Source organism: Thunnus thynnus, chromosome 10 (genome assembly GCF_963924715.1).
Source record: "Thunnus thynnus chromosome 10, fThuThy2.1, whole genome shotgun sequence".
NCBI lineage: Eukaryota > Metazoa > Chordata > Actinopteri > Scombriformes > Scombridae > Thunnus > Thunnus thynnus.
In genome coordinates, this window is record NC_089526.1 from 25,938,636 (window position 1) to 25,965,605 (window position 26,970).

General features: G+C 39.2%; 1 protein-coding gene across 1 annotated transcript in view; it reads right to left on the minus strand.

Moving 5' to 3' along the window:
• The window catches only part of LOC137191844 (myelin basic protein-like), a 65,697-nt gene extending 45,173 nt beyond the window's left edge, over positions 1–20,524 (minus strand). The window contains 2 exon segments of the mRNA XM_067602280.1: positions 6,112–6,170; positions 20,187–20,524. Of these exon segments, the coding sequence (XP_067458381.1) occupies positions 6,112–6,156 (45 nt within the window). The 5' untranslated portion in view covers positions 6,157–6,170; positions 20,187–20,524.
• Between the last annotated feature and the right edge of the window lie 6,446 nt (positions 20,525–26,970).

A 26,970-nucleotide genomic window follows, 5' to 3' on the forward strand; every position in this document is an offset into this window, starting at 1 on the left:
TCTTCGGGGATCATTGGGCCCATAGAGCAAGCGCACTAGTGACTTTTGCCGGCTACTTCTGGTTTAGCCCTCCCGCTAACTTGAATGGGGATAAAACAATTCAATCGTGTGGCTCTTTTAGGCTTTTGAAATTTGATTGGACCAAATGAATCAAATTCTGATAGTGAGACAAGTCATTTTGCAAGGGTTGTGATGCTCAAAAAAATGTATCTGCTGATTTACGGACATCTCTTTCACAATGTAAGTTTATGGAAAAAAGTCTTTTTGGGCCCAATAGTGTCACGTGACGTTGTAATTACATGGTTTGGCTGCTATGTCAAATGGCCTTGGGCCCAACCCTGCTTAGCTTCTGAGATCAGATGAGATCGCGCGCACCCCGGGTGGTATGGCTATAATGAAATGACCGTTAATGAAGCACTGAGTTGGTAGGGAATTAAACATAAAAGTGTCACAATCAACAAAGTAGCTGTGAGCAAAGAGTTGGGCTTTCAGTGCAAAAGGAGCACTGCACCGTTTATAAAGTACCACTCACCAAAATAGCATGTAATCCCCTCAAGGGCTTCAGTGCAACCAGTTACACCCTGTTGCTTCCTCCCATTTGCGTTGAGTAAATGCTAGGTATAGTAGGTAAATATGCTAGGCGCAAAAGACTAACTTAACATTAGGATCTTGTAGACTTCCAACACCGTGGGATCTAATTAATTGCATTTCAGTGATCAATAATACGTGCATAAGAGATGTTCTCAATTTCTGTCTTTCATTTTTACTAAAACTGCATTTTTTCTCAGTCTATAATTGTTGCATCCCTACCTGATACCACATCCTGCTGATGTCTGAGATTGTATAAAAATCGAATCATTTCACCGTAGCTGAGCAGGAAATGTCTCAACATGGTATGTCTCATAGTCTATGGTTGACCAGTAATCTACACAAACACAATTAGGCCAGAAATTCAAGGTACACTGCAAAAAGTTTTTTAAATAGTTTTTATGTATTTGTAAGTTGCATTTTGTTCCCTTTAGTGTCAGTCCAGAGAGTAAGATCATACAAAATGCAATTTAAAATGACTGCAATGAAAAAATATTTGTAGGACTGCAGTGAAAGTGACTGTCTACTGCTCATTTATTTACTGAAGAATTTATAGGCTTTGCACGCAGTGACTGCGTGCCTCTGTCTGTAATTCAGTGCAATACACAGCATCCAGAGAAAGAGAAGCAGGGTTTATGTTTCCTTGTTATCCTGTCATCTCTCCTATCAATGGAATGCACTGTGGTCCTAATTTAAAGTGCTTTAGGGATTTTAGTTGTTCCAAAAATATTATGGTGTGCACTAACCAGCATAGAAATATTAGCATTTAGGAACATCTGAGCAAACGTTGTGCCTCTGTTTCTACTAAACTATCCAAAGCACTGAGTAGCAGGGCCAGCGTTATTATACTGTAATTCTAAGTGGGATTTAAAGCTCTGAAATGTCAGCAATGTGAACATTTCAGACAGCTGAAAGACAAACATTTTGTCAGAGCCACTGTTCAGGTTTTACAAAGGAGGTATGGGTACATTTCACCCTTCTTGTAATGATAAGGGATTGGGAGAGGGATCACGACTCAGACAACAGCACCTAAACACAACCTGCCTTATTCTGTCACGCTCTGTTCCTGTTTGACTGTCACTATGACAACTGGCTATTTTGCCAGACCTTTAAATTGACTTTGATGTCACCATAATCAAGCCAAAAGGAAGGGGAAAAACAAATGATAGACTGACAGATATGCAACATAATAATCAAGCTAAATAAATTATGCTGTTTTAGTGCAACACACTGCCATGATGCCTCTCTTGGCAGCTTCACACTTGACAAATTAATCCACTTTTCTTTCTCCTGCTCTTCTCTCTCAAGAGTGTGCTTTGCAGGCAAAGGAAACAAATCATCTGCGGGCTGAGCCATCAGCCTCCCCACTGGTTTGGACTCCCCTTTGAATGAACTGATTCATGTACTGAATGGCTGTTTTCACAGTATCAACTGGGATGTTTTTAAAGATTCTTGTACTGACTTAGATAAACTGACTTTCACTGTATCAAGCTACATTACCTTCTGTGAGCAAATGATTATTCCCAGGAGGACAATTACATTGTACCCAAATAATAAGCCCTGGGTCAGTAATTCCCTCAAGAATACTCTCAATCAGAAAAAACTAGCTTTCCACCAGGGTGACATTCACCAACAAAGAGATGCTCAAAAGTTGGTGAAAAAGGAAATAAAGCTGGCCAAAATATGGTTTAAAGACAAGAGAGACAATGAACTTCAGAATGGCAATTCTTGCTCTGCCTGGAGGGGAATCAAATCTATGGTGGGTATTCAGGACAAGAAAAAAGGGGTGTTTAAGCCTCATAAGTCTGACTCTATCCTGGCAGAGGAGTTAAACCAGTTTTACTTGCGATTTGATTCCCATGATTTTAGAAATGACCTGGCCGAATTTAGAGTTGCAGTCAGATTCAGATTGATGACATGGACATCTGGAGAACTCTTGGAACACACAACCTGACTGCATCAGCGGCTGGCTGCTTAAAAACTGTGCTTTTTCCTTGTGTGGCATTTTCATATGTATTTTCCAGCTCTCTTTACCACAGAATAAAGTTCCCATGTTATGGAAAGAATCCATTGTTGTTCCAGTGGCCAAGGTTCCATCACCAAAGGTGTTGAATGATTATCGCCTCATTAGTTATGAAAGGTCCTAAACAAATTGTGAAGAGGAGCTTACTGGCCAGCGTAATTGACCCAGTCCAATTTATCAATCAAGCAAGGAAGGGGGTATAGGATGCCACAGCAACATTGCTGGATTTTGTTATTGGGCACCTGGAAGGCAAGAAGACGCAAGTACACTTATGCCTGGCTGATTTCTTGTCAGCTTTCAACTGCTTGCAGCCATATATTCTAGCTCGCAGGCTTTCTGAAATATCTGGCATTGACTTTGGCACTTCATGTTGGCTGGTCGACTTCTTGACAGTGAGGTCACAGAGAGCCTGTGTTAATGACACTGATGTGTTCTACAGGATTACCCCAGGGGTGTGTTTTGTCGCCCTTGTTATTTGTGCTCTACACCAATGACTGCCAGAGTATGTTTGAGTCCAGGTTCATAATCAAGTTTGCTGATGATTTGATGATTGTCAGCCTCCTGCAGGACCATGAGGTGGGCCATGGTCCAGCCTTGGACAATTTCATCAAATGGTGTGATGACTCATACTTGCAAGTCAATGTCTCTAAGACAAAAGAGATGCTTGTCAACTTTCGCCGAAACCCTCCTGTCACGGTACCTACTTTTATCAATGGCATAGCTGTGGAGACAGTGAGACAATATAGGTACTTGGGCACAATCCTGGATGACAAAATGACTTTCGATGCCCTTACTGACTCCATCTGCAAAAAGGCCAATCAGAGACTGTTCTTCTTAAGAAAGTTGAGAGGTTGTAACATTGACAGATTGCCTTTGAAAATGTTTTTTTCATCTTTTATTGAGTCAATTTAAGTTTTGCAATGATTTGTTGGTTTTGCAACCTCAGTATAGTTAACACAAATAGGCTGGGAAAGATTGAGTGATCTTGGCCATATTTATCAAGTTAGCACTATTTGGAGGGCAAAGGCCTTCCTGGTGGACCCTCAACACCCTCTTCATGCAGAATTTTGACTCCCTAGGAGGGCCAAAGTAAACAGATGTCTTTTTATTTATTTTATGAAGCGTACTGGTTGTGTTGATTACTGTTTGTAAACCAAATTGCCCCTTGAGGACAATAAAGACTATCCAATCCAACCCAATCGTATCCAGTCCAATCCAATCTAATCCAATCTTTTCTCCCATACAATCACTCCACCCATTACATGCACCAGCCAGGTAGCTATACATACTATAAACTAGACTGTACAGGCCCACAGCCTCAGTTGCTGACATTGGCGAGTGCTTTTATCCCCCATATTTTCTTTTATTTTTTCTTTCCCCCTCTCCTTGCTCACAGTATGGGTTAGGTCTACTATAACCAAGCTCACAATCTCTTCAAATCTGATCGCAGCTTTACAGCACCATTGGGCCATTACAGCACCTGTAATGGCCCAAACTCATTATATCTGCTGTAATTTTGAAAAGCTGTGACAAAAGGACTTAAGCAAGGCTGGGGTTAATTACATGATGTCATTAAATTACATTACTGTCCCAGTTTAAGTCTGATCCTCTCACACCTGGCATACAGGACCAGTGTCTTGGCCTTTAATGTATGCACTTGCAGAGCTGAAAGATGAGCCAAAAAAATCTCTCAAACACGTTTGCTCTATTTAATTACAGGACTATTAGAGGCAAATCATTTCTGTCAAGTACTAAACCTGGAGGACAGCAGAGCACCTTGCTTCCCAGCCAAATTAAAATGCCTATTGCGAGGTGCTTGATGACTCGGTTTGTTATGAGGGCTACAGAAGAAGAGACTACCTTAATTTGCACTAGACCTTAAGACTTATGTCATATGTAATCATACTTTCTTTTTAAAGGATTTATTTTCCCACCTCAGTGTCTAAACTCACTGATCCATCCTGATTCTATCAAGTGCAATAATCATTGAAGGGTACCCATCCCTACGGATCTGCCCACCTGCTGACTAAACAAAGTCCTGTAACTGCAGCAAGCATAACCCATCAGCCAGCATAATGGCTCCCTGTTACACACGTTAATCCAGTTTACTGTTTTAAGCATTAAGATCTCACTCAACAATAATACAAGATGCAAGTCTGCAGAAATATAACCATGAATTTCAAACTCACAACCTACCATTTCTGCACTTCTCATAGAAAAACTGTTTCTAGATGGAATTTGGGTAGCGTGACAGTTTTTTGATGCTGTAGAACTTTGAGGGTGGAAGCTACTGTAGCTGAACAGAGTCCTGGTGATAGCTGGGCCAAAGCTAATGGTTAAATGAGACGTGGACATAGAGAGGGTTTAGTGTCAGCCTTGATGCACACAATCATCTATTTACTCTCTCAGGTTCAAATGGGCTCTCTCATGGAGCACTGTTGCAGCAAGGCTTCAAGGGGTTATTATAGGGCAACACAGAAGAGCCATGGAAACTCATCATGCATTAGATATTGCCATGGCAACACAACTTAATTAAGAGTGGGATGCTGACGGTTGTAGCAAATCAATTGTTTCAAATAAGGTGCACAAAATATTATCTCAAAATTTTTTGCAATTGATCAATGCAGAAACACTAGAAAAAAGCTGGCAACCCCAAATTTGCTCTCAGTCCTGCATGTCCAAAGTCTTCATTTGCTACACTGTGCAAAAGACTGAGATGTAGAATACTGAATTAACCAATCTTTGAAAAAGAGTGCAGGACGTTTTTTTTTAATTTGCAGTGTAAATGATGTGCTCCAGTAATTTAACCTTTACGTCAAAATAATGGATCAATATTAACCTAAAAACAACAGCTTGAAGGCAAAGCCATCAATCCAACATTTGCAAAGTCATCCCCACCTCTTCACTTCTCTACTCTGCACAACAAATGCATTATTCATAGATTACTGCTTCTCAATACATTTGAGAAATGAGTATAAAGTGATGCCTATGGCAGTGTGATTACCACTAAACCGTGATTTGTGATCCAAGTGCTTGAGGTGAGAGTAAGTGCTTGTAACCAAGAACACGGAGGCGGCTGAGAAATAAATCAAATCACTTGTGAACATAAAAAACATTCTGTGCATACTCTTAGAGATGAAATACACCATCTCTGATCAATTTGGTATTTTTCATCTCTGTGTTACATAAGGTCGGACTATTTTATTCTGCACTGTTTAAGCGCTGAATAAAAAAGAGATTTGAGATGCGCATACTGTAACAGTTTGACTGAAGCTCAGTGAAGGTAATAAATCAGTCTGACTGAAGGAGCCTGACAGCTTGTCTACAACAGGATCCAAAGTCTGAGTGATAAAGGACTATTTTTACATTGATAAGGTTGAAAGAAATTCTCCAACACATGCTTCATTCTCAGGTCACATTCAACAAAATACTTACACAAACTCACACTTTGAAGATACTATTATGCCTTTATATAAAAGTGGAACAACCCAAACTCTTACCTTGCTGTCTGTGGGTAACTCCCTCTTTCCTAGATGCTGGCCCATGCTGCTGACAGAGACTGTAAGACAAAAAAGAGAATGAGTTAACACCAGGAGAAGACGGTAAACACCATAATATGTGAAGATTACATACTCACTCCTCCTTATCTAAGCAAGAAGGGCTAGCTCTCAGCCTGTGTGTGAAATTGTATCATCACACCCAGGGATAAAAAGACTGGCATATTTCCATGTTTATTTTCTGGCAATGACAGCATGGAGAAACATGAATATATCAACAATCAGGATCAAGAGTGTCATTCTTGAACATGTCAATTTTGTTGACAAAATATATTTAATTCCTTATTTGGTATTTTGTATTTAGTCTTCTTTATTTTTAGCCATGCAAGTCCATATCTACTGGATGGATTGGCAAAAATTTTGTACAGACATTCATGGTTCCCAGACGATGAATCCTACTGACTTTGGTGATCCCAACTTTTCCTCTAGTGCCAGCATGAGGTTTAGGGCTGCAACTAACAATTAGCCTATTTTTTTATTATTGATTAATCTGTTGATTATTGTCTCGATTAATTCTCGATTAGTTGTTTGGTCTATAAAATGTCAGAAAACGGTGAAACATGTCAATCACTGTTTCCCAAAGCCCAAGATGAAATCCTCAAATGTCTTGTTATGTCCCGACCATCAGTCCACAACCCAAAGATATACAATTTACTGTCATAGAAAACTGAAGAAAATGGAAAATATTCACATTTGAGAAGCTGGAATGAGAGAATTTGGACACTTTTTTCTTAAAGAATGATTCCAAACAATTAATTGATTATCAAAATAGTTGGTGATTAATTTAATAGTTGACAACGAATCAATTAACTGACTAATTGTTGCAGCTCTAATGAGATTCACATTAATGTTTTTTTGCTATTGTATGGATTGCCTTGACATTTTGTACTGATATTCATTTCCCCCTTGAGATGAATTGTAACTATAGTGATCACCTGACTTTTCATATAGCACCATCATCAGGTTAAATTTTTATTTTTTTCTGATACTTTGGTTCATTACTGTATACTTGTAATACTAATGTGATCTCATCAGCCACAGCTGCACTTAAGTTTGTTTTCAAGCTAACACACTAGAATAAAAGCCCCTTTAAACTGTGACAAAAGTTGACAATCGTGAGAGAGGTGTAATGAAGTCTTTGGATGTCAATCCAAAATGGAGGTCCTCGATCACACTGTAACACATGTCCACTGTCAGCAGATTTGGAGCTTTGGCCACCAAAGACAGTCAACAATTTGGACCAAATTTTCAGTGTGACTGCTGCTATGACCCACATCTACCAAACAACCAATCAGAATATGACATGAAATGATGCAGAATACACTGGCCACCATAACATTTTGTAAGTACTGTTTTTGAATATAGTTTAGGGAGAAAACACATTAATTCTCTTTAATACATCCATGGTCCACACAAACCAAAATGATCGAGGAATAAGGAAAAAGAAGTTTGGGTGACTGCTGTATTTTCAAAACGGATGGATGACGCAAGCTGATTACAAGCCTCTGCTTTCATATACCTTTTTCTATTTACACTGTAGCTCTATGATTCACCAGACATTCATTGTACAATCTGACAGCCTCAAATTGCAACCAAAACTTTATAGGAGCCCTCTCGCACAGTGTAACATGAAATAAACTTACACGATTGTCGCTGTCGCACAGTCTAAAGGCGCTCTCACAGATGGTGAACATGGTAAATGTTATACTATCAGACCACTAAGGTACAGAACAGGTTGATATTATCCCTATTTTTAAAAGCAAAAACGTGTTAGCCTTCACTCTTCCCTGTATGTCTTGTAGTCTTCTGTGCCTTCATCCATTCATTAGAATATTTTGTACCAATGGTCTGTTTTGCCACTGCTATAAAACACAGCCAGCAAGTGATTAGTACATACTTCATTAGTGTCATGATCTTTGAATCTGATAAAGTTCTCCACAGCTGATGACGCACCTTTTTTTACCACCAACATATCATTTTGCAGAGCTGCAAACTAGTCTTATCCTAACCACAATCTGGAGCTCTGCTATCTAACTTAAATGGGACTGGTTGTGGGTTGTAAGTAAAACAAAAAAGTGTTAATTCGACATACAAAGTGCTGCTAAATTACAGATTTGTGAATATCTGTGCTTCTGACAACAGTGTACGTGAAACTCAAATGCTGCTGCGATACCTGCAGAAAGAACTACAGAAAACTGACTGACTCCAGTGAACAGGTGTTCTGTCAAGTCTCTGCAAAGCAACAACATGTCCTGAAAAGTAAATTCCCCTAAAGGGAAGAAGTAAAGGAAGCCTTAGTTCTCTCCATCTAGAGATTGTAAGAAATGTCTGTCAAGTAAGGAGAAATCTGTGGTGTGTGTGTGTGTTTGTGTGTGTGTGTGTGTGTGTGCGCGTGTGCGCTCACAGCTCACAAACAACATAAACCCAACCAACCAAGAATTTTTATCCTGATATGAAAGCAAGTAATCAATGATTCCAACTTAAGTGAGTAAAAACTGCCATTTATTTATATACTTGAAGGTGTAAGTGAGAAAACGCCTGTTTATCAAACACAAGTTATGAATATTGCATGAATCAAAATCTCAGCCTGCACCCACCACTCAAAGAAAAATCGTCTTTCCACTTAAGGACTATTTTCCTTTACTTTCAAATAATCACAGCAAACATTTTTGGCTTTTAGGAGCATTTTTGTGCCATCAAAAGACTTTCATGATTGTCCACACCTTGACTATTTCCTTTTCTGGCCTCTCTTCATTTTTATAACACTACATGGATACTACTTGATAGTATCCTCTGTCAAGAAAGTTCCTGCTACACTACACAGTTTATCCTAAGACATGTTTAGTAACAAGGTTTGTTGATAGCCTGTTGATGGTCAGCACTGATGTGACACAGGCTTCTAACAATAGCCAGCTCTCTTGCGAAAGCCAACAATTAAAATAAATTATCTTAATTAATGCAAGATTGCAGCTTTATTATTCCGAATTTAATCACAGGGAGCCTTTCACATTCCTTAATCACAGGTCAATCAGTCCAAACGATTCAAAATATGTTAATTAAGTCTTTGAACAAATATGGTAAAAAATAATAAAGTCCTGACATAATCATTACTGCACATTCTAGTTCACACACAATATTAAACACATAATTTGCCTTATGAAACAGTCAAGTCAGGTTAATTAAATCTAACCCCGAGCCTCCCATGCGCCCACGGTGTATCAAGATTAACTATTGAGAGGTGTTGTTACATCCATTGTTTTCTGAACAGGGAGCACAGGGAGCAGTGTTTACCATGAACAGCAGTTTTACACTAAAGTATTATACCATAGTAGTGTGGCTCAAAGTAAACAGCCCTTCATCCAAATGAATAGAATTTGCAAAGAACAACAAAGAACACACTAAAAGACCATCCTTAACAATTAGAAACTTTCCCATGCACTGAAAATACTCACAAAACAAAAGTGAGTTTCTCTTCTGAAAATCTGCCTCATCATAACATTGTGCTGATGCCTCTCTAAGGAGAGAAGCAGCTGTATCTGAAAATAAGTTTGCTAAAAGGGAAATTTAACAGCCCTGAGCATAATCCAGATAACTTTAAAGCAATATTAACAGATTTTTTTGATGACTTGTTGGCAACAGAGCAGCCTATTACTACAACATATTGTTACATATTATCACCGTAAAAGGTCATCATGTATTACAGTAGCAAACAATTGCCTTTTACACATCCAGCAGACACAGAGCAACATTAGCTTTCATTTGGAGTCTTGTTTCTTCTTTCCTTGGTGTACATATTCAGCTCTTTAACAGCTAAATGCTCCAATGTTCAGTAGCTAGCTGCTAGCTCTGTCTGTTTGGTGCTGGGCACCTAATGTACAGTGCAGCTAAGGTACTGTACAGAGCTTTTTTTTTTTTTTTACTGAAAACAGATGCCAGCTGCGGCAGGAAACAGAGTTAATGATAGTGCTGAGAGTGAACAAAAACAGTAAAGTTGTTGGGCTGTAAAACTAAAACAATGAGCTAAAGATGAGCTAAAAATGCTGAAACGCTCACTAGAGCTGGGGGCAACTTCAGAGTCAGGTGATTATTCTCTGTGGGTTCATTGCTTGATGGGAAAGACCCGTCTCGCTTTACACACTAATATAAAAATGTTGAGGTTTTACTGTAGTTTTAAACAAGCCTTTTCTTTTACATTTTGTTTTAGCTTAGATCCTAGTTGCTAGACTTAGTTCTCAGTTCCGACAATTGCTCCAAGGGGCTTTAAGCAGCTTAAATAAAAACAACCAAACTCACACAGTTCCAGACATAAAAAGGTAAAAGAACAAGTCTGGTTTAAGCAGTGACTCTGCACAAGTCCAGTAATCCTTTTTTGATCCTGTTGGCATATTACAAAGATAAAGGAGAGGCTGTGCCATCAGTGGTTGGATATCCGTTTTCTGAATCCAATGAATCACATTACATATTTCCAGTTTCCGAGAAAACACCGACAACTAAAATATTGTTAGTATGCCGGAATAATGAAGAACAAACTCATCTGCACGCTGCTAATTTTCCACTGGACCTCCATTACACTGTCAGCCATGAGATTTGTGACACAGTTTAAAAGCTACTAAAGCTAGTACTGATCTAATAAATCAATAAAACATGATCGCTTAGCTCTATAGAGAAGTATGTCTGTATAACTTTAAGCTTTGTTTAACCAGCATTTGTGAACTTGAGAGAATGGGCTGATTCATACCTGAGGTGTGCTTGGGGTGAAGCCAAACCAGAGCACAAATAAGCAGCTACATAAATAAACTGAAACTCACTGCTGATTAAACAAAGGGCCACAATTATATCGCCTAAAGCTATGTATTCAGTTTATCGCAGCGATATTCACCAACAACCCAAATGTTTGATGGACATGGAGAAACGTTGTAAGGATTCTGTGTAACTGAAAGTGAGGCTTTACAGCCAGTTTCACTCTCAAATGTTACACAATCAAAGATCCTGCAAGGACTTGCAAGAAAAGACTGTTGCATAACAGAGTGAGAGAGGCAGAAGGGGGGGGGGGGGGGATACAAGCCTGCAATAACAACTCAGCAGCACCACTTTTTAACTAAGAAAAAAAAACACACATGGTTGCCTGGCATTTATTTTTCCCCTCACACAGCGTGCTGTAATTTAGAAAGTGATAGGAAGGTGTTAAAGAACATGCAGTTCCCAATTTCACCATATAAGTTGCTGTTAATTGCCAGGGATGTCTCATCATTTCAGTTTACCTTTTAAATAAATCATTAGGATGGAAAAGCTTATTACAGGGCAGCTACATACAGGCCAGCACCTCGAAGAATCCATTACCACTCCAACCAGAGTCTGCAGTACATGTGAGCAATTATCTATCTGTCTGAGCTGTCCATTACCTGAGGCGTTTTGCAATCCTCATTCACATGAGCCACTAATGTTTTAACATGGCTTCAACACGGATAAGGATTGGGTCTCATTACTTTGAAAAAAAAAGAGAAAAAACCTGTATGTTGACATTTAAACAAACCTCCTACCATATGTCTTCTGTTTGCCGCACATAATGAATTACGTTTGCCTGATCTTGTGTTTTCGGAGCCAGTCACTCGAATGATGAAACAGCAACCATCAAAAAGAGACAGTCATTTGAGAGGGGATACTCAGTGCTTTTATATTTTTGTAGGAAAGGGAGATCTGCAATAGCTGCGGAATTGTAGATGTAATGAAAATCTTTTTTTCCAGGCTGACTGTTAGGAAAATTTGGTTGGGGTAACATTTTATCAACTAATAAAAAGACAATCCTCCTTTTTGACAGTGAAAATAGACACGGTACAGCTATTTATTTCACTGATTGTAGGCTCATAAGGATGAAAGGGATATTACCTTGCAGCAAAATAAATCTCACTGTCAGGATCGGATGAGTTTTTTTATAATGCTTGCAAAAGGGAGAATGGATTACCCAGCAACAACCAAAGTAATAAAACTCTTGGAAACAATCGTTATGGAAATAATAGCATTCAGGATTATGAGGCTTCCTTTATCAACCCGCGGTAAGTATGTTTGTCATTTTGGAGAGACAATTATGGACACAGCCAAAACAATACTGTGCAAATGGATTTCACACTACTAAGATTTGCTCTGTTTCAGGGATACTTCCTCAAACAAAGGGTCAGCGAGTGTGAAACTGACTTTTATATGACTATGACTCACAGAAAGATGGATGTGAAGAGCCAAGTAAACGATGCGGTGCATTTTTTTCCCCTTTCTGTACAGCATGTTAGTACATCAATGTTTCACTCAATGTTCTCACCCGGTACAGTACAAGCATTCAAGTCCAATTTTCCAACAAAGGGACAGGCATTAACCAAAAGTAAAACAAGGAATCTCTTGGGAATATAACTTCATGGTAGCGAGATTTAGTTCTTTTGGGATTATAGGGGGTCTGAGGTCAGTGCACCCGCTATAATGGGGGTCACCAAAACCCTTTACACACTGAAGATTAAGCAGAAAGACACTGCGGCCAGTCATTTTCTTGAATTTGTTATTATGAAGTTCACATATAGGCTGCTTTCATACAGTTTCTGGTAGTTTAAACAGCTTCTTTCGCGGTCTTTATTTAAGAGTCATACAGGAAGAAATCCATCATACAAGAGGTTGTCGCACCAGTACACAAGATGCTCTCTGTTGCTTTTATTTTAGTTTTTTGTAAGCTCCCGCTGGCTCGGTGCAACAGAGAAGAGAAATGTAGAAAATTCCTACCAGAACCCTTTCTGAGGAAGTAGAAAAAAACATAGTGCAAGGAATTACAAAAATGATGAATGTAAACAAACAATTGGCAAATTAGAATAGATATGGGTAATAGAAGTTCCATTTCCCTGTAAGAAAGTCAAGGAATCAGACTCTGTACATAAATTTAGCAGGTCAGTCAATTCAGGCCTAAGGAGCACTGTGCTAAAGAACAACTCCACCTGCGTTCCTTACTGGGTTTTTCAAATGGCAATGCCCACTCAGCCGTTAGCAGAGAGCAGTGACAGAGCAGCAGCAGCAGTGAGTGCTCAGACTGTCTCTGTGGCTGCTGGCTGGGCGGGCTAAGGGGGTTTCTATCAGTTTATATGTAGCCATGTCATCATGCAGAAACCTACGTCAGGTGGGAAAAGGTTTTTAGAAGGGCTTGGGAAAATAGCGTTTTGATGCTAAAACATACATACTTTGAATTGTTGGATTTGAATACATATGGAACACTAATGTGAAGCTACAGAATGATTTACAAACCTCAAAAACTCCAAAAATAATGTACCTGCCCTTGGAGAAACATCACTCCTCTTTAAAATTCTACTGCCTGCAGCTAACTGTGGGAGGAAGTTGTTGGATAAATTCAGTAATTTTAATCAGTTAACTTTTGGAATATATTTAGGATCATAGCCATGGTGTGGTATTTTGTTCCTGGCTAAGCATTCCAAAAAGAAATGGTTTTGGACTTAAAAAACTGAACTGACTAAAGAAAAGTAGACTTTCCTGAAACTAAGAGGAAACATTTTTAACCAGTTGCTATGACCAGTGGCTATATAAACAACAGTTTTGACCACAGTCATGACGACTGTTTTTCTGTGCTGAATGACTTTATTAATAGAAGGTGTGCAAAAAAAGGTGTACAAAAATAGTCATGTAAATTTGCTGTTTTATGGGGAGTTATGTGCTGTAAATATTTCTTGATGTTCACCAAGAAATAGGCTAATTAAAGCTGGCGGTGCAGTGACTTCCTGAGTTGCCAGGCAACCAGCTGACATGCTAAACAGAAGTACAGAAGTGGTTCGCCATGAAAAAGTTACGACACATGACTGTAAAACCATAAATTTTTACATTGTTATTGTTTGTGTGAGTTGACACATTGTGATAGTAAGTGGGCTTTAGAAATGTTGTTGGGTGTATTTTTGGCGTGAGTCAGGCTAATTGTTTCCTCTTGCTTCCAGACGTTATGCTAAAAAGCGCAAATCCCAATTCTAGCTCCATGCTTAAAAAAAGCCAACCAGCCAATATCTCAACATATTGAACTATTACTTTTAATTAGTGCCTATTAAGATGCAGCTCGGTAGATCAATTTATATACTAACATTGTTTGCTGCTAACATTACTTGATAACATGTATCAACTGTAGCAGCCTACCAGTCGTAATGCAACTAAACAGCACTGTTGCAAAAACTGCAAGAGATTAGAGCTGCAATTAGTTGTCAACTATCAAATTAATCACCAACTATTTTGATAATTGATTAATTGTTTGGAATCATTTTTTAAGAAAAAAAAAAGTTCAGATTCTTTGATTTAAGACATTTGAAGACGTCACCTTAGGCTTTGAGATCAGTGATCGACATGTTTCACTATTTTCTGACATTTTACAGACCAAACATCTAATCTATTAATCGAGAAAATAAGCGGCAGATTAATCGACAATTAAAATAATTGGTGCAGCCCTACAAGACAAGTAATAAACAAAAAAAAACCAAGAAAAAAAACATGAATTATGATTACTTATGAATAAATCTGCCACCAAAATGAGTGAAACGTTACACTGAAGTAGGTATGATGCATATTATCAGGTTGACTAGTGCCCGCCCTGCTGCAGCTGTTGTATTTACATTCAGTGTCCATGCTATATATCTGTGGCTTGTCTTGCACTCTCCACTCAATCACTGTGAGGACAAACAGATAATAGCTCTCTTCACTAGTCGAGTGCAAACAAAAGGTATAAAAGCATTCTGTGCAGCCATCTCTACGTCCTCCATTACTCTGTGTTTATGTTTTATTATTTCCATAATGAACCCACTAACACCATACGTATAAGACAAAACAAAAATATATTGACAACACCTGCCCCATCATCCCAATCCCATCAACCCAGACAAGATCTACAACACCACAAATAATTACAAATAACATGCCCAGTAAATGCTCTGCGACAAAAACAGATGCCATTCCCATGCAAGACAATAAATCACCCTAATGCAAAAAGATAAAAAAAGACAGTAATTAGGTAGTAAAGAGTGAGAGTAACAACACAAAGAAAAAGTCAATCACCTCTACAAGAAATCCTTCTATTTCTTTCACATATAATGAAGAATCTGACACATATAAAGGAAAATTTGATGTGCAGTTAGTTAATCCTGCAAGCAGAATATTTCCAATCGCCTGTGGTACATGATTTAAAAAGAAAACTCCATATTTGGCTAAATTTACTTTCACTGCTACTCGGGACTGCAGGCAGCCTTTCTGGGGGAAGAATCCTGAGTATTTCATTGCACCACATATTAACTCAATCCATTTAAGCAATATACATTTCCGTGCAAGTAACAAAAGTTTCCCCTGGAGTTTAAATTCAGTATTTAGGTCTAATGTCCCCTTATTAACATTAAGAAGAAGAAGGGATGAATGAGTTTGTTGAGATTGACACACACACACACAAACCCAAGATGATGAAACAACAAATTTTCTAATGATATACACAGTAAAGCCTTTCAATATGACTGTTTAAACTTATATGACAGGCATTTCACCCAGAACTGTATCACTGAAAAGTGACCATTTATGAACCCATGAAGGAAATAATACTAACATGAAGACTTGCTTATAGTATGATCAGCATGTGAAAACTTATCTATTCAACAATAGCCACTGTTGCATATTTAATTTGATAAGAAGCCTCCGTGGCATAACACTGCACAACATGCTGACAAGCCCATTTCTCAGTCCACCACTAAAGCTGTAAGTGGCTGAAACACGTGGGTGTCTGTCTGCAGTTGCCTGGTGCCTTTGTTTCGCTTTAAGTTTGTCCTTGTGCACATGAGACAACAGTTCCTTTTAACCCTCCAGCTGCCCTTAGTAACTGCACTGTGTTATGCTCTACCGTGAGAGTCAATTACATAATAAATATGGAGCATGAGTGTGTGCGTGTGCGTGCGTGTGTGTGTGTGTATGGGTAGGCGGGGTGGAACAGGAGGGAGTGATGATATGAGAAACAGCAATAGAGTAATAGAGTTACACGCTGCCTATCTGCTAGTGGAAGTGCTATCTATACTCTTGGCAAAAGATTTGAGGTCAGAGGTCAACATCTGTCCCTGAGGGAGGGCATCTGCTTGTACAGTGATGAGTGCACACTGCAGGAAGCCTGACATACAGCCTGTGTTAGTTTTGGTTTTCGCAAAAAATGGCTGTCATGTTTGAACAAGACCGAGGGCCAGATTTACTACAAAAATGGTGATACGCAAATGTGTGCTGCAGTCATTGCAGTCTGTTGCGATGTTGCAACAGATTCTGAGAGTGATGGAGAGCTCACACACACAGGCTCAGACTCAGCAGTGGGATATCCATGAGATTACTAAATGATTACAAAACATTTACTTTAGTTGTGGTAGTAATCTGAGACTGTCACTATTACTGTTAGTATTACTTTACAGCGTTTCAAGAGTATCTAACTTCCATTCTATTGTGACGTATTTCTGAGCAAAACAGGATAGATGGAATTTTATGGTAAATGGTACTGTTTAACATGTAAACATTACCATTTAACAAAATCTTAACTGAGGGATAAATCCCTGCATTTACATTCATCACTGCCATTATTACATCATCATTACGATGATGTGTTACCCACCCCTAGGCTGGGTAACAATGTCAGTTTAGTCTGAGCTCAACACTGTGAGTAAGTGAGGACACTTACATGTGGGAGCAAGCTAGATGAGTAGTCAGCGAGCTGAGTTTTGTCAGCTCAGGACCAGTCAGCCGTGGCCGCAGCACAGCAGATCCACCACTGAGTGAAGCGGGGTTTGCCTGTGGGCTTCGGCTGCCTGTCTGGAACATCAGGGCTGCTGCTTTCTGTTCTCTTAACTTAAGATAATTGGTCTCAGAGTTCAGTGACTTAACCTGGTTCTTTTCTTGGACTGAAATATTGGACTACTACTATGACACTCTCCATCTCTTCCTTACTGACGCTCTCTGATGCTGTTTAGCAAGAGGATAACATGGGGTGGAGACAGGTGTGTGTGTGTATGTGTGTGGGGACTTTTTAAATTTCTGAGAACAGAAAAAAAAAAACTCCCCAGGGTCCAATGCTGTATATAGCTATTGCTTTGTTAAAACAAGCACGTATTTGTTTTGTTTTGCTATGCAAGGGCACCTCCCGTCACTCCCTGGGGTGTCCTTGTGATACAGCCTAGGGCATGAAGCATAAGCTCAATGCTCTTCAATGGAGATACACAACCGCTGCCACCTGGGGGTTTGCCATCTAATAATCCGAGCTACAACCTCTCAAATCGAGTCTGGAGGCAACATATTCAACCCTAACCATCTGCTGTAATCGCTATGAGGACCCGACACATTGCAGGCTGCGACGCCACTGCAGATAACAAGATATGCTGTCAGAGTAGCACCCAGAGCTGATTGGCAGCACCACGCCTTGGGCAAAAACTAACAAAACTATCATGCTGTTGCACAGGGGGTGTTCACACAGCAGGTAATGTGACTCAACCTGTCTACCAAGAACAGGCGCAGACAAGACGGGAAGTAAGAGAAGAGAGGAAGTTTGTGAGTCTTTGAGGACAGAAGTTGACTAACCACAATGCATCACCTGCAGAACACAGATGTAGTGTGGGCGTGTGTGTAGTGCATTTGCAGTCACACATTTAAGGAACAGGATGAAGAACTTAACATAGTTTGGTAACAGCAAACAGCAAATATTTCAGTTAACTGTGCAAAATTTCACTTGAGGCCAACTGGTATAAGTGCGTATAAAGACAAAGGAATGCCACGTGACGGCTGAGCAAACCTCTTGGCATTTTCTCTCCTGGCTGAGCTGAGGCAAATCCCACGGTATGAAATGCAAAGGAATGCATTCCTGCGGCCTTCCCAGTCCAGGTAGTCGCAGCCAAACAGAGCTTTCTCCTGAAACTATGTGAGGGTTAAGCTACAACTGCTGGCATCTTGCTTCGCATATGTCAATATGTTTTTTGTTTTTTTTTCTATCTAGTTAGAAATCCTTAAGATTCCACAAAATACATTAGGGTGACACCAGAAAGATTTCCATAACAGCAGCACCGTTGTGTTTCAAAAATGAAATCCTGTTATCTGACAATGTTGTGACTGTGACAGTGAGATATTCAGGTATCATAATATAACTGATATGATGATTTGAAAATGAGATCCCTCAGTGTTTCAACTAACATGATTTGCTTCATGTTTTGTCTTCATCAACTAAAGGAAAAGGTGAGGATTAAACCTACATGTAATTTGTATCAAACAGAGCCAGATTTCCTTGCTGAATGTTCCCTGGCTAGAGGACATTCTGGGCTGCAGGCTTTAATAAATGAGAGCAGATCAGACATAAGCAGCCACTCATGTGTGAGTACTTTATTTATAGACTGTGCATAGGAGCGCCAGTAAGTGAGCATGTCACAGTCATTACTGACAGACGTATACAGCCTAAAGCTCAGTGTCTTTTGCTGCTGTTATATCTTGGCAATTCTTACCATCACAGCGCAGTGGTAAACAGGCCAATAGAGCCTGTATGGTTTCTGTCACAGACCTTCACTGTTTTTATGGTAAGTTGAGTAACAAGTGGAGCTCGCTGCTGACCAGGCCTTGCTTAGGATGCATGGTGATGTAAGATTTAATTTCCTCCAGGCTTTACTGCGTACCAGTCCATCCACTGGCCAGGATGAAAATTTAGACCAAAGATTGTGAGAAATCACACCTTACAGTGATCCTCTACATCTACGTGTGATGCCAGGCGCAACACCGAGCCACTGTACTGATTTTTAGGAGACAGTTTTAAAAAGAGTGCAAACACTAAACACTTGTTTTACTGCTGACCAATTATATATATGAAAAACTGTAACAGCACTGATAACTATGTGTCTCTAATACCAAGATTAAGTTAATACAGTTGTATGTGAGGTGAATTTTAAGTGCATTAACCATTTAAATGTCACTTAGCAACAGATTTTTGTCTGTAATTTATGTGGTCAAAGTCAAGAGTGTTTACTCTAAGTCCCAATATCATGCAAATTAACTAAATGTATTTGAATACTTAATACATTTTAATAAACAACATTTAACCAAAGCACTTCGAAAAGCATACTGCCCTGGAGTATGTGCACAAATCCCCTTTAGGAATCATTCAATTTAAAGGCAACACACGTTGGTGCATATTGACACGCCTCGTGTAACATGATTTGATGCTTAAACTAATCATTAGGACCTTCTGACAAATTCGGCATACACTCAATCCACCTACCAACCCGCACAAGTCATTTAATTTAAACTAAATGACTGCCTCCCCCCGTAATCCTTCGCGCCGCTTCAACCAAAACACACTGGGGTTTTCAGCAGGAAATAGCGTGGACCTGTTATAAATGTCTGAATTTTACTGGATTTAAACTCTGTTTGGTGTGTTTAATCTATGCCGAATTACAGAGAACTACCTAGGGTTTGACTGCAGCTCATGAGTCTCATTCTTCACTGAGGGTTTCATTGGTACGAAGCAAAGAAGCGTTAAATTGCAAACAACGTCAGCTGTGATTGGTTCAACAAGACAGAAAGCAGCAGGGAGGGAGGTGGTGGTTGTAGTAGTGGTAGTGGGGGTGGGGGTAGGGTGGGGAGGGGGGAGACACTGTCAAAGCACATGACAAATTAGTGACACTAGTGGCCGTGCTGCTTATTAAACATTACTTAACTTACTACTTATGGTTACACCGAGTTTGGCAGACTCGTATAAGCATGAAAATTACATTCCGAGCATATTTTCCCGGCAGGTTTCGAAACGGCTGTTACGCACTGTAAACAAGTCGACGTGGATAACATATGTTTATTATCGTTACACCACGTAAACCGCAGAAGAAAAAAACAAACTACACAGACATAGTATATATAACCACCACATGTGTGTAACTGTCTTTACACTGGCTTTGTCGCCGTATGTTTGTTTGGTTTTGGTCAATTTCACCAGTTCGACTGTGCACATAACATACCCTTCTCCGGTTAGTCTGTGTCAAATGCATCCACAGCTGAGCCTTGTACTGGATGTAACCAGCTGTCAGTCTTCTCTCAGCAGTGGTCGACGGTGGTCGGCAACAACATCAACAATAACGCCTTTTTCCCCTTTATGGTTCGTCGTTGTTGTAATCACAAGTGTCTTCGAATAAAAAAAAAGAAAAAGAAAAAAAAACGTGTCTCGGTGCTTCCTGATTTAGGTACAGTGGTGATGATGTTGTTTGTAAGGGGTGGGGCGGAATGCAGCATTAGTCCGCCAAGAAATGTGGGCTCAAAAGGCACGTTGGTGCACGCCTATGCGTGGTTAGTATGTCGCGGTTCATTGTACGGAGGGGGGGTTAAATTCACGCGCGACTATAGTGGCATATGATTTTGGAAAACGGTAGGATCTACAGTAGACATGGAAAATGACCCTAACTACTGTAGGATTTGCTCACTCTGAGAAGATATGCTCAAGTCCATTGCCACTACCACTCTGTTGTACTTTCATTAGGCAGCTGTTCATACATCGGGCCAGTATAGGTAGGCCCATTAGTGCCTTGCTCAAGGGCACCAACAGTAGTTGTTGAGGAAGAGGGGGGTTGTCTTATTTATTTATCAACCTAGTCTCACAATCTGCGTACAAATAGCAGGACTTTCCACTTTCAAATTGCATGCAATTTAACACCACATTTTTCACCTTTTCGAATCTCATTTAATGCTGTTAGGTTTAGGCACAAAAACCACTTGGTTAGGGTTAGGGAAAAATCCTGGTTTGGGTTCAAACAGTAAAATGCAGTAAAAATGTCCCAATATGACGCAAAAAATCTTACAATGCCCAAAGTGACATTTAAGATGTTGTTGGTCAGGAACAGTGCTCCCCTGCTGCTTTTGCCAACAAACTATCTAGCCAACCACCTAACCCGCCTCCTCCTAGTAAACCAAAAATCAACTTAAAAAATACAAGAAAGTGGCATTATATTGATGTCACTACTCTGGGAAGGATTGGTGTATCACTTGCACGCAAAATTGGACTTTGGCGTATGCACTGCACACAATTTATGTGAAGTCGTGTTATCTGTACACAGATTGAAGAGACTGGCTTGATTTATCCAGCTGTCCCTATCATTAGTTCCAAAACTAACTACATAGAAATATTTGTCTTTAACAATGTTAAAATCTAAAAGTGGCCTACATTTCTGGTGCTTTGGCCCTTAATTAATTGGAGGTGCACTGTCAGACTCACTGTTAAAATACTGCTTACATGTTAGTGCATCAGTAATAAAAATCCAATATTATGATGATATGTCAATATTATGAGCTTTGAATACTTAAAGTGCATCTGTACTTAAAGTACACCTTTATTAAAGTAACATTTTGAGTGGGACACTTGAATGCAACAGCAACATCATTAATGTCATCAGTAACACCCGTGCTTTTCCCGCTATGACAAGTCAAAATGTCTGCTGCGAAAGAGGCCTATTGCTGCTTTTATTTAAATGAAGGATCTGAATACTTCCACCATTGCACCTGCTGCAACTCACAGTTTAAAACTCCAAGAGCTACAACTAACCAAAAGGGGTTCACACCAGGGTTCAAACTCCAATCCTACCAGCAAGTTCTTGTAGGTTCAAAAAGATTCTCATATCATTGCCCTTTACCAACACATTTACATGGAGCTCAGCAATATGAGATTTATAGACTACAGCACTATCTTTCAGCTGAAGTGAACACACTTACATTTTCTGCAGCATTTTGCCCTTTTTATGTTACACTTTTTATTTGTCATTTGTGTTACGTGTGCAGAAATAATGTGGGAATTAAAAAAAAATGTACTCAATGATATTGACATTATGGTATTCATCAAAGTACTATGGTGAAAATTCTTATTTATTCAATGTGTCCAATTCAGTGTTTCAAAGCAGTTTAGTTGAATGAAATTTCTATCAGTCTGATTCATGATTGATGAATGACAACATATTATTTGGACAATGTTATTATATATCTAATAATCGATCATCTTATTATTCTGATTGCTCCATTTAAAATTACCTTTTTTCACGATGACTTAAGTTTTCTAATAAAAACTTCATTTTAAGGACTTCAAAATTACATCTACTGGAATCAATAATGTCTGGTCAGAAATATTAATCCTTCCTTAACTTTTGCATCAATTAAACAAATTGTGTTTTTTTTTCTTTTATAAATTGCATCAGCCCTGGAGTTAGGTGATATGAAATTAAATATATATTGGCCACTGATAATATCAGCAAATATGGTACACAAGTGCTCTCAGTAGGAATTCAATTTGTACAATAAGAGGTAGTTTGGACAACAGAGACTTAAAGATTGGATCAAGGGTTCTCTCTGCTTCTGTAGTGTTATATTTTGTCACTTCAATAAATATCCACTGGGTCTTCTTTTTCTTCCTTTTTCTTTTTCAGTATTCTTCCTGCTGATATGAACATAAATAATTTCAACACCTTCTTCCCCTCATGAATTCCATAAGAAGCTATCTCACAGTTTCTGTGAGCCATAGAATCAAATTTGCTGTTTCTGTTTTCTGATGAAAGAATACTCAGTTCTTCCAGTTCTGTTACCTTCATCCCCTCTTGCTAGAAATAAAGCACCAAAGCAAAACTGCAAAAAGCTTCCATGACTTTGAAAGTGAAGTCTGACTGAGAGCAGACCTCAGAGAGGTGACCTCAATTCCCATACAAAATAAAATGATTTATATAATAGCCTAATGGAGATCTCTGCTGGCCAAAACTCAAATCTTCCAATAGAGCAGGACAAAGTCTGTCCATTTATATGCTTTAATTAAATTTAAACAAAGATATTGTATTTTATGTTGGCCCTAAAAATACCTTGCTTTGAAAGCAGGAAATTGCAGCCATTGCGCAAGCATTGCGTTAGACTGTTTTCCATCATATACAGAGAATTACACAATAACAGACCCTGAGCAATTTATTGTAAGCCACTACAGTAGCTCTGCAGCAAATACTACCTGTATAAACTTTATGATTTTGATGTGGGAAAAGATGATCCATCTGTATGGTGCTGTAATTTCCATAATGATGCTGTTTGTGACGTTATTGGGGAAGACAAAATGCTAGATACAACTTATAATGTTGTTCTTTCCTTTATGCTTTATCCTTTCTTTTTCATAATTAGACTTAGATTTAAGTTGATTTAATTTTACTTTGCTGTGATAACTTTTTAAGCTTTTATTTGTTTAGTCTGACTCACCATGATCTAAGATGTTTTATATGAGACTGTCACAAACAATGTCATAAGGACATTGTTTAGCAGTTCACCATCTTAGCTTTTAAAAAATAAAATAATTTAATTAGCAGAGAGTGCAACCGAGACCAAGGGGAAAGTCAATGATTTTGTTATTTGGTTATAAACCAAAGTATTGGATGAATTAAAATTTTGACCAGACGCTGATGCTAGATACTTAGTTACTACAATTCATCCTGTGAAGGAAATGCTATGTCAAATGATTAAAAAAACAGCTTCAGTGTCAGTTTGAGTCCTGTGATATTTTTTACAGCCATAGGTTGTCACATGACAATTGCTATAACAGTCCTTGCTTAAAGATGATTAGATTTGATGCTGTAATACAATGATGCAGCGGTGACCAGAGAAATCAAATCACCTATGATAATGTATCTAGGAGGACTGGGTCCAATTCATCCTGACTCAGAGCTGCAGATAGTGCTTGCAGCTGATGAGGTTGGGGCTTTGTGGGAGTTGGGGGGGGGGGGGGATAGAGGTTGGGGGTAGAGAGGGTGCAGGCAGAATCAACAATCTGATTGCTTACCAGGGAGATCAGCCCAAGGCAGAGAAAATTACCCAACATCGTCAGTCATATAATAATAACCCATTAGCTTAGAGCCTGGACAGATCTGGACAGAGATACAGTAACTTGTTGTCATGGAAATAGCCAGGCCTCAGCTAAGGTAATGGGCCTAAAAAAGCATGGTTTATCCATCAGTGTAACTCAGGGGAAGGGGGAGATGTTTGTCGTCTATGTATCTGTGTTGAGGGAAATGTGTGCTTAACGCTCAGCAGACATATGGGGTCATATGTCCTTCACTCAAAGCTAGAAATCATGATACCCTTAGTTATTGATTGGAGACAAAACTGCACAAGAATCAGAGGGTGTTTGTTTTCACCAGTTGCAGATAAGGACAGATGGTGAGTTAAAGGCCTAAAACGGACACATCCTTATAATGTCATGTTTTTATGTAATGCTGGATGTTCTGCTTGATCACCTGCTGGAAATAAATCCAAGTGTCTTGCTCTCATATGTATTTGTCTGGAATGTAATTCCTCATGTATACAGTGGAAAGATGGATTTCCTGCAATTCTTAACTAAAAGGTTAATTTAGATGTAGTTTGAAGATCTTATGGCTATATGTATCCAATGCGTCTTATGCTGTTTGCTGGTTTGTTTACATGAACTGAACCACAAATGGGCCTTACAGATGCCAGGAAGTAAAGGCCTGAGTAGATGATGTTAATTAACATTCTCCAAAGCTCACTTGTGTTTATGTCTCTATCTAGCAAGGAAAGTCACCTAATAGACAAAAACTTACAACTTAACTTTAGCAATTTATATGTAATCAAGATCTATATGGGTAAACATATTGTCACTTACCATTAAGCGAAAATTCCTTGGAAAGTCTTAATTAATTTAACTTCATCATCTTCATAAATACTTCAGTGTTGTTTGGCAAATTACTGTTGGGTAACATCATTTCTGAAACTGTAAGATTAAAAGCTATACAATTACTCTCATACACACTTAGGCCTAAAACTCTTTTCTAATCAATACATTGTCCTCTGGCTTTACGTTCTTGGAAATGGCTGTTTCATTACGCTTTTTAATTGCATTGGCAGCTGTTCATCTGAGTAATCGTCTTGGATCTGCAATGCTTACATCATATAGCTGGAATAATCAGGGTAAGATCATACAATACACTGCCTGTGATGCATGGAGAAAAAACAGATACTTTTGCAGAACACTGGAGATTACTAGTCTCATGTGTGCTAATACAATAATACAATTTAAAACACTGCTACATTCAGCTCTGGTAGTTATTGGTAATGTTAGCTTGGCCTAAATACATAATGCTAAAGCTTCATTTATACTCCCGAGGGGACGCGTACACGGACAGATGCAGGCACTACGGATGGGTAGTTGTTCTGTTTATACTAGTTTCTGGGGTCCGATTGGAGGACGCATTTCACACATGCGCAGTAGATCGCTGTCTACAGGAACACAGCATTGTGACCGTGCCAACTGGTGCGGACAGGTCCATGCAGACACAACAAATTGTAGGTACCCAGATGTCAGCATGGAGCCTACATGTACACCCTCTGTTGACGAAATTTACGTCACGCGGACCCTAGCGGACCCTTGCTAACTCTCGGACATGGAAACTATAATTTCAGCTTAACTCACTGGAGATCAGATTGTGAGTGACTGAAGAAAAATATTAATCGTACATTATTTGATATGATACGTGGGGGCAACACAATCAGCTGTAAACACAACATTGAGACATACCCTTATATTGGTTGCTATGATGAATGTGTTAGCAAACAGCTTTTACACATTTAGAAGACAAGGAACAAAACTGGCATTCATTTGAAATTATGTTTGAGTCCACCTGGTGATAAGTCCAATATTCACTCATCTTTTAGCCCTGATTTGTTCTCCAAAAACTCCTGAGGGAATCATCTGACTCTGTAGCTGCTGATGTTAGATTAGCAACTAGCTGATGTCAGCCAGCTAGTTGCTGATGTCGTCTGTCTGCTTTTTGGTGCTGGGCAGGTAGAGTGCAGTTGGTTTTTAAAACTTTTCCACTGAGAACAGCCGCCTACTTGCCTGGGTCCAGACCTTTGAATCCACCCACTCCACCAAATGGAGTGTAACAAGGCAAGCCACCTACTGCATTTAGGAACAGCTCTGATGAGAGCAGCGAGAATGAGCCAAAAGAATAAAGTTGTGTGAGCTACAAAACCAAAACAATGAGCTGAAAGACCCTAAAATGCTCTATAGTGGGGAGCTGCAGAGTTCGGTGGAAATTCTCTGTGAGTTTGTCACTACCAGTGACCCCTTTTCCATTAAGCATCGTCACATCATCCACTGTTAATCCAAAAATATTGATTATAGCAGCTTTAATTTCAGAACAACGTTACACAACAATTAATGAAGGTAAGAATTTGTTCAGATGTTTCTGTGCAAAACAAACTCAGTGTAACACCAACAAGCAGCTGGGACACTGGCCAAGCGTGAAGTGGTGACAGGAAGTGTAGGATTGGTAAATTAATTGAGGCGGCGACCTCAGTATTCATGTAAGCGATTTCAGTACCTTAACCTTAAACATGAGACATCTCTCATTCTGACATGTCTCTAATACTGATATAAATTCATTCTGAATGTTCAGGATTACTGATAATGAAGGTCAAAAGGTACTTCCAACCAAAGGGCACTTAGGGGTGTTTATAAGCAGTTGCACCTTATCTCATCTCATCAACATTTGCCTAATGACCTCCAAGAAACCTGATGGATATTAAACATCGCCTGGTTACTCCTTTTTAAGTTTAATCATGTAGAAGGGGGAAAAAGCTGAGATAACATCTCAAACGCAGAACAAAGCCACAACCACTGTCAGGCATGGCAAGAAATACAAATCATTCATACAAAGACTTTCATCTCACAGGGGATCTGATAGCTATGGCGGTATAGTTTGGATGTAAAGGATGTGT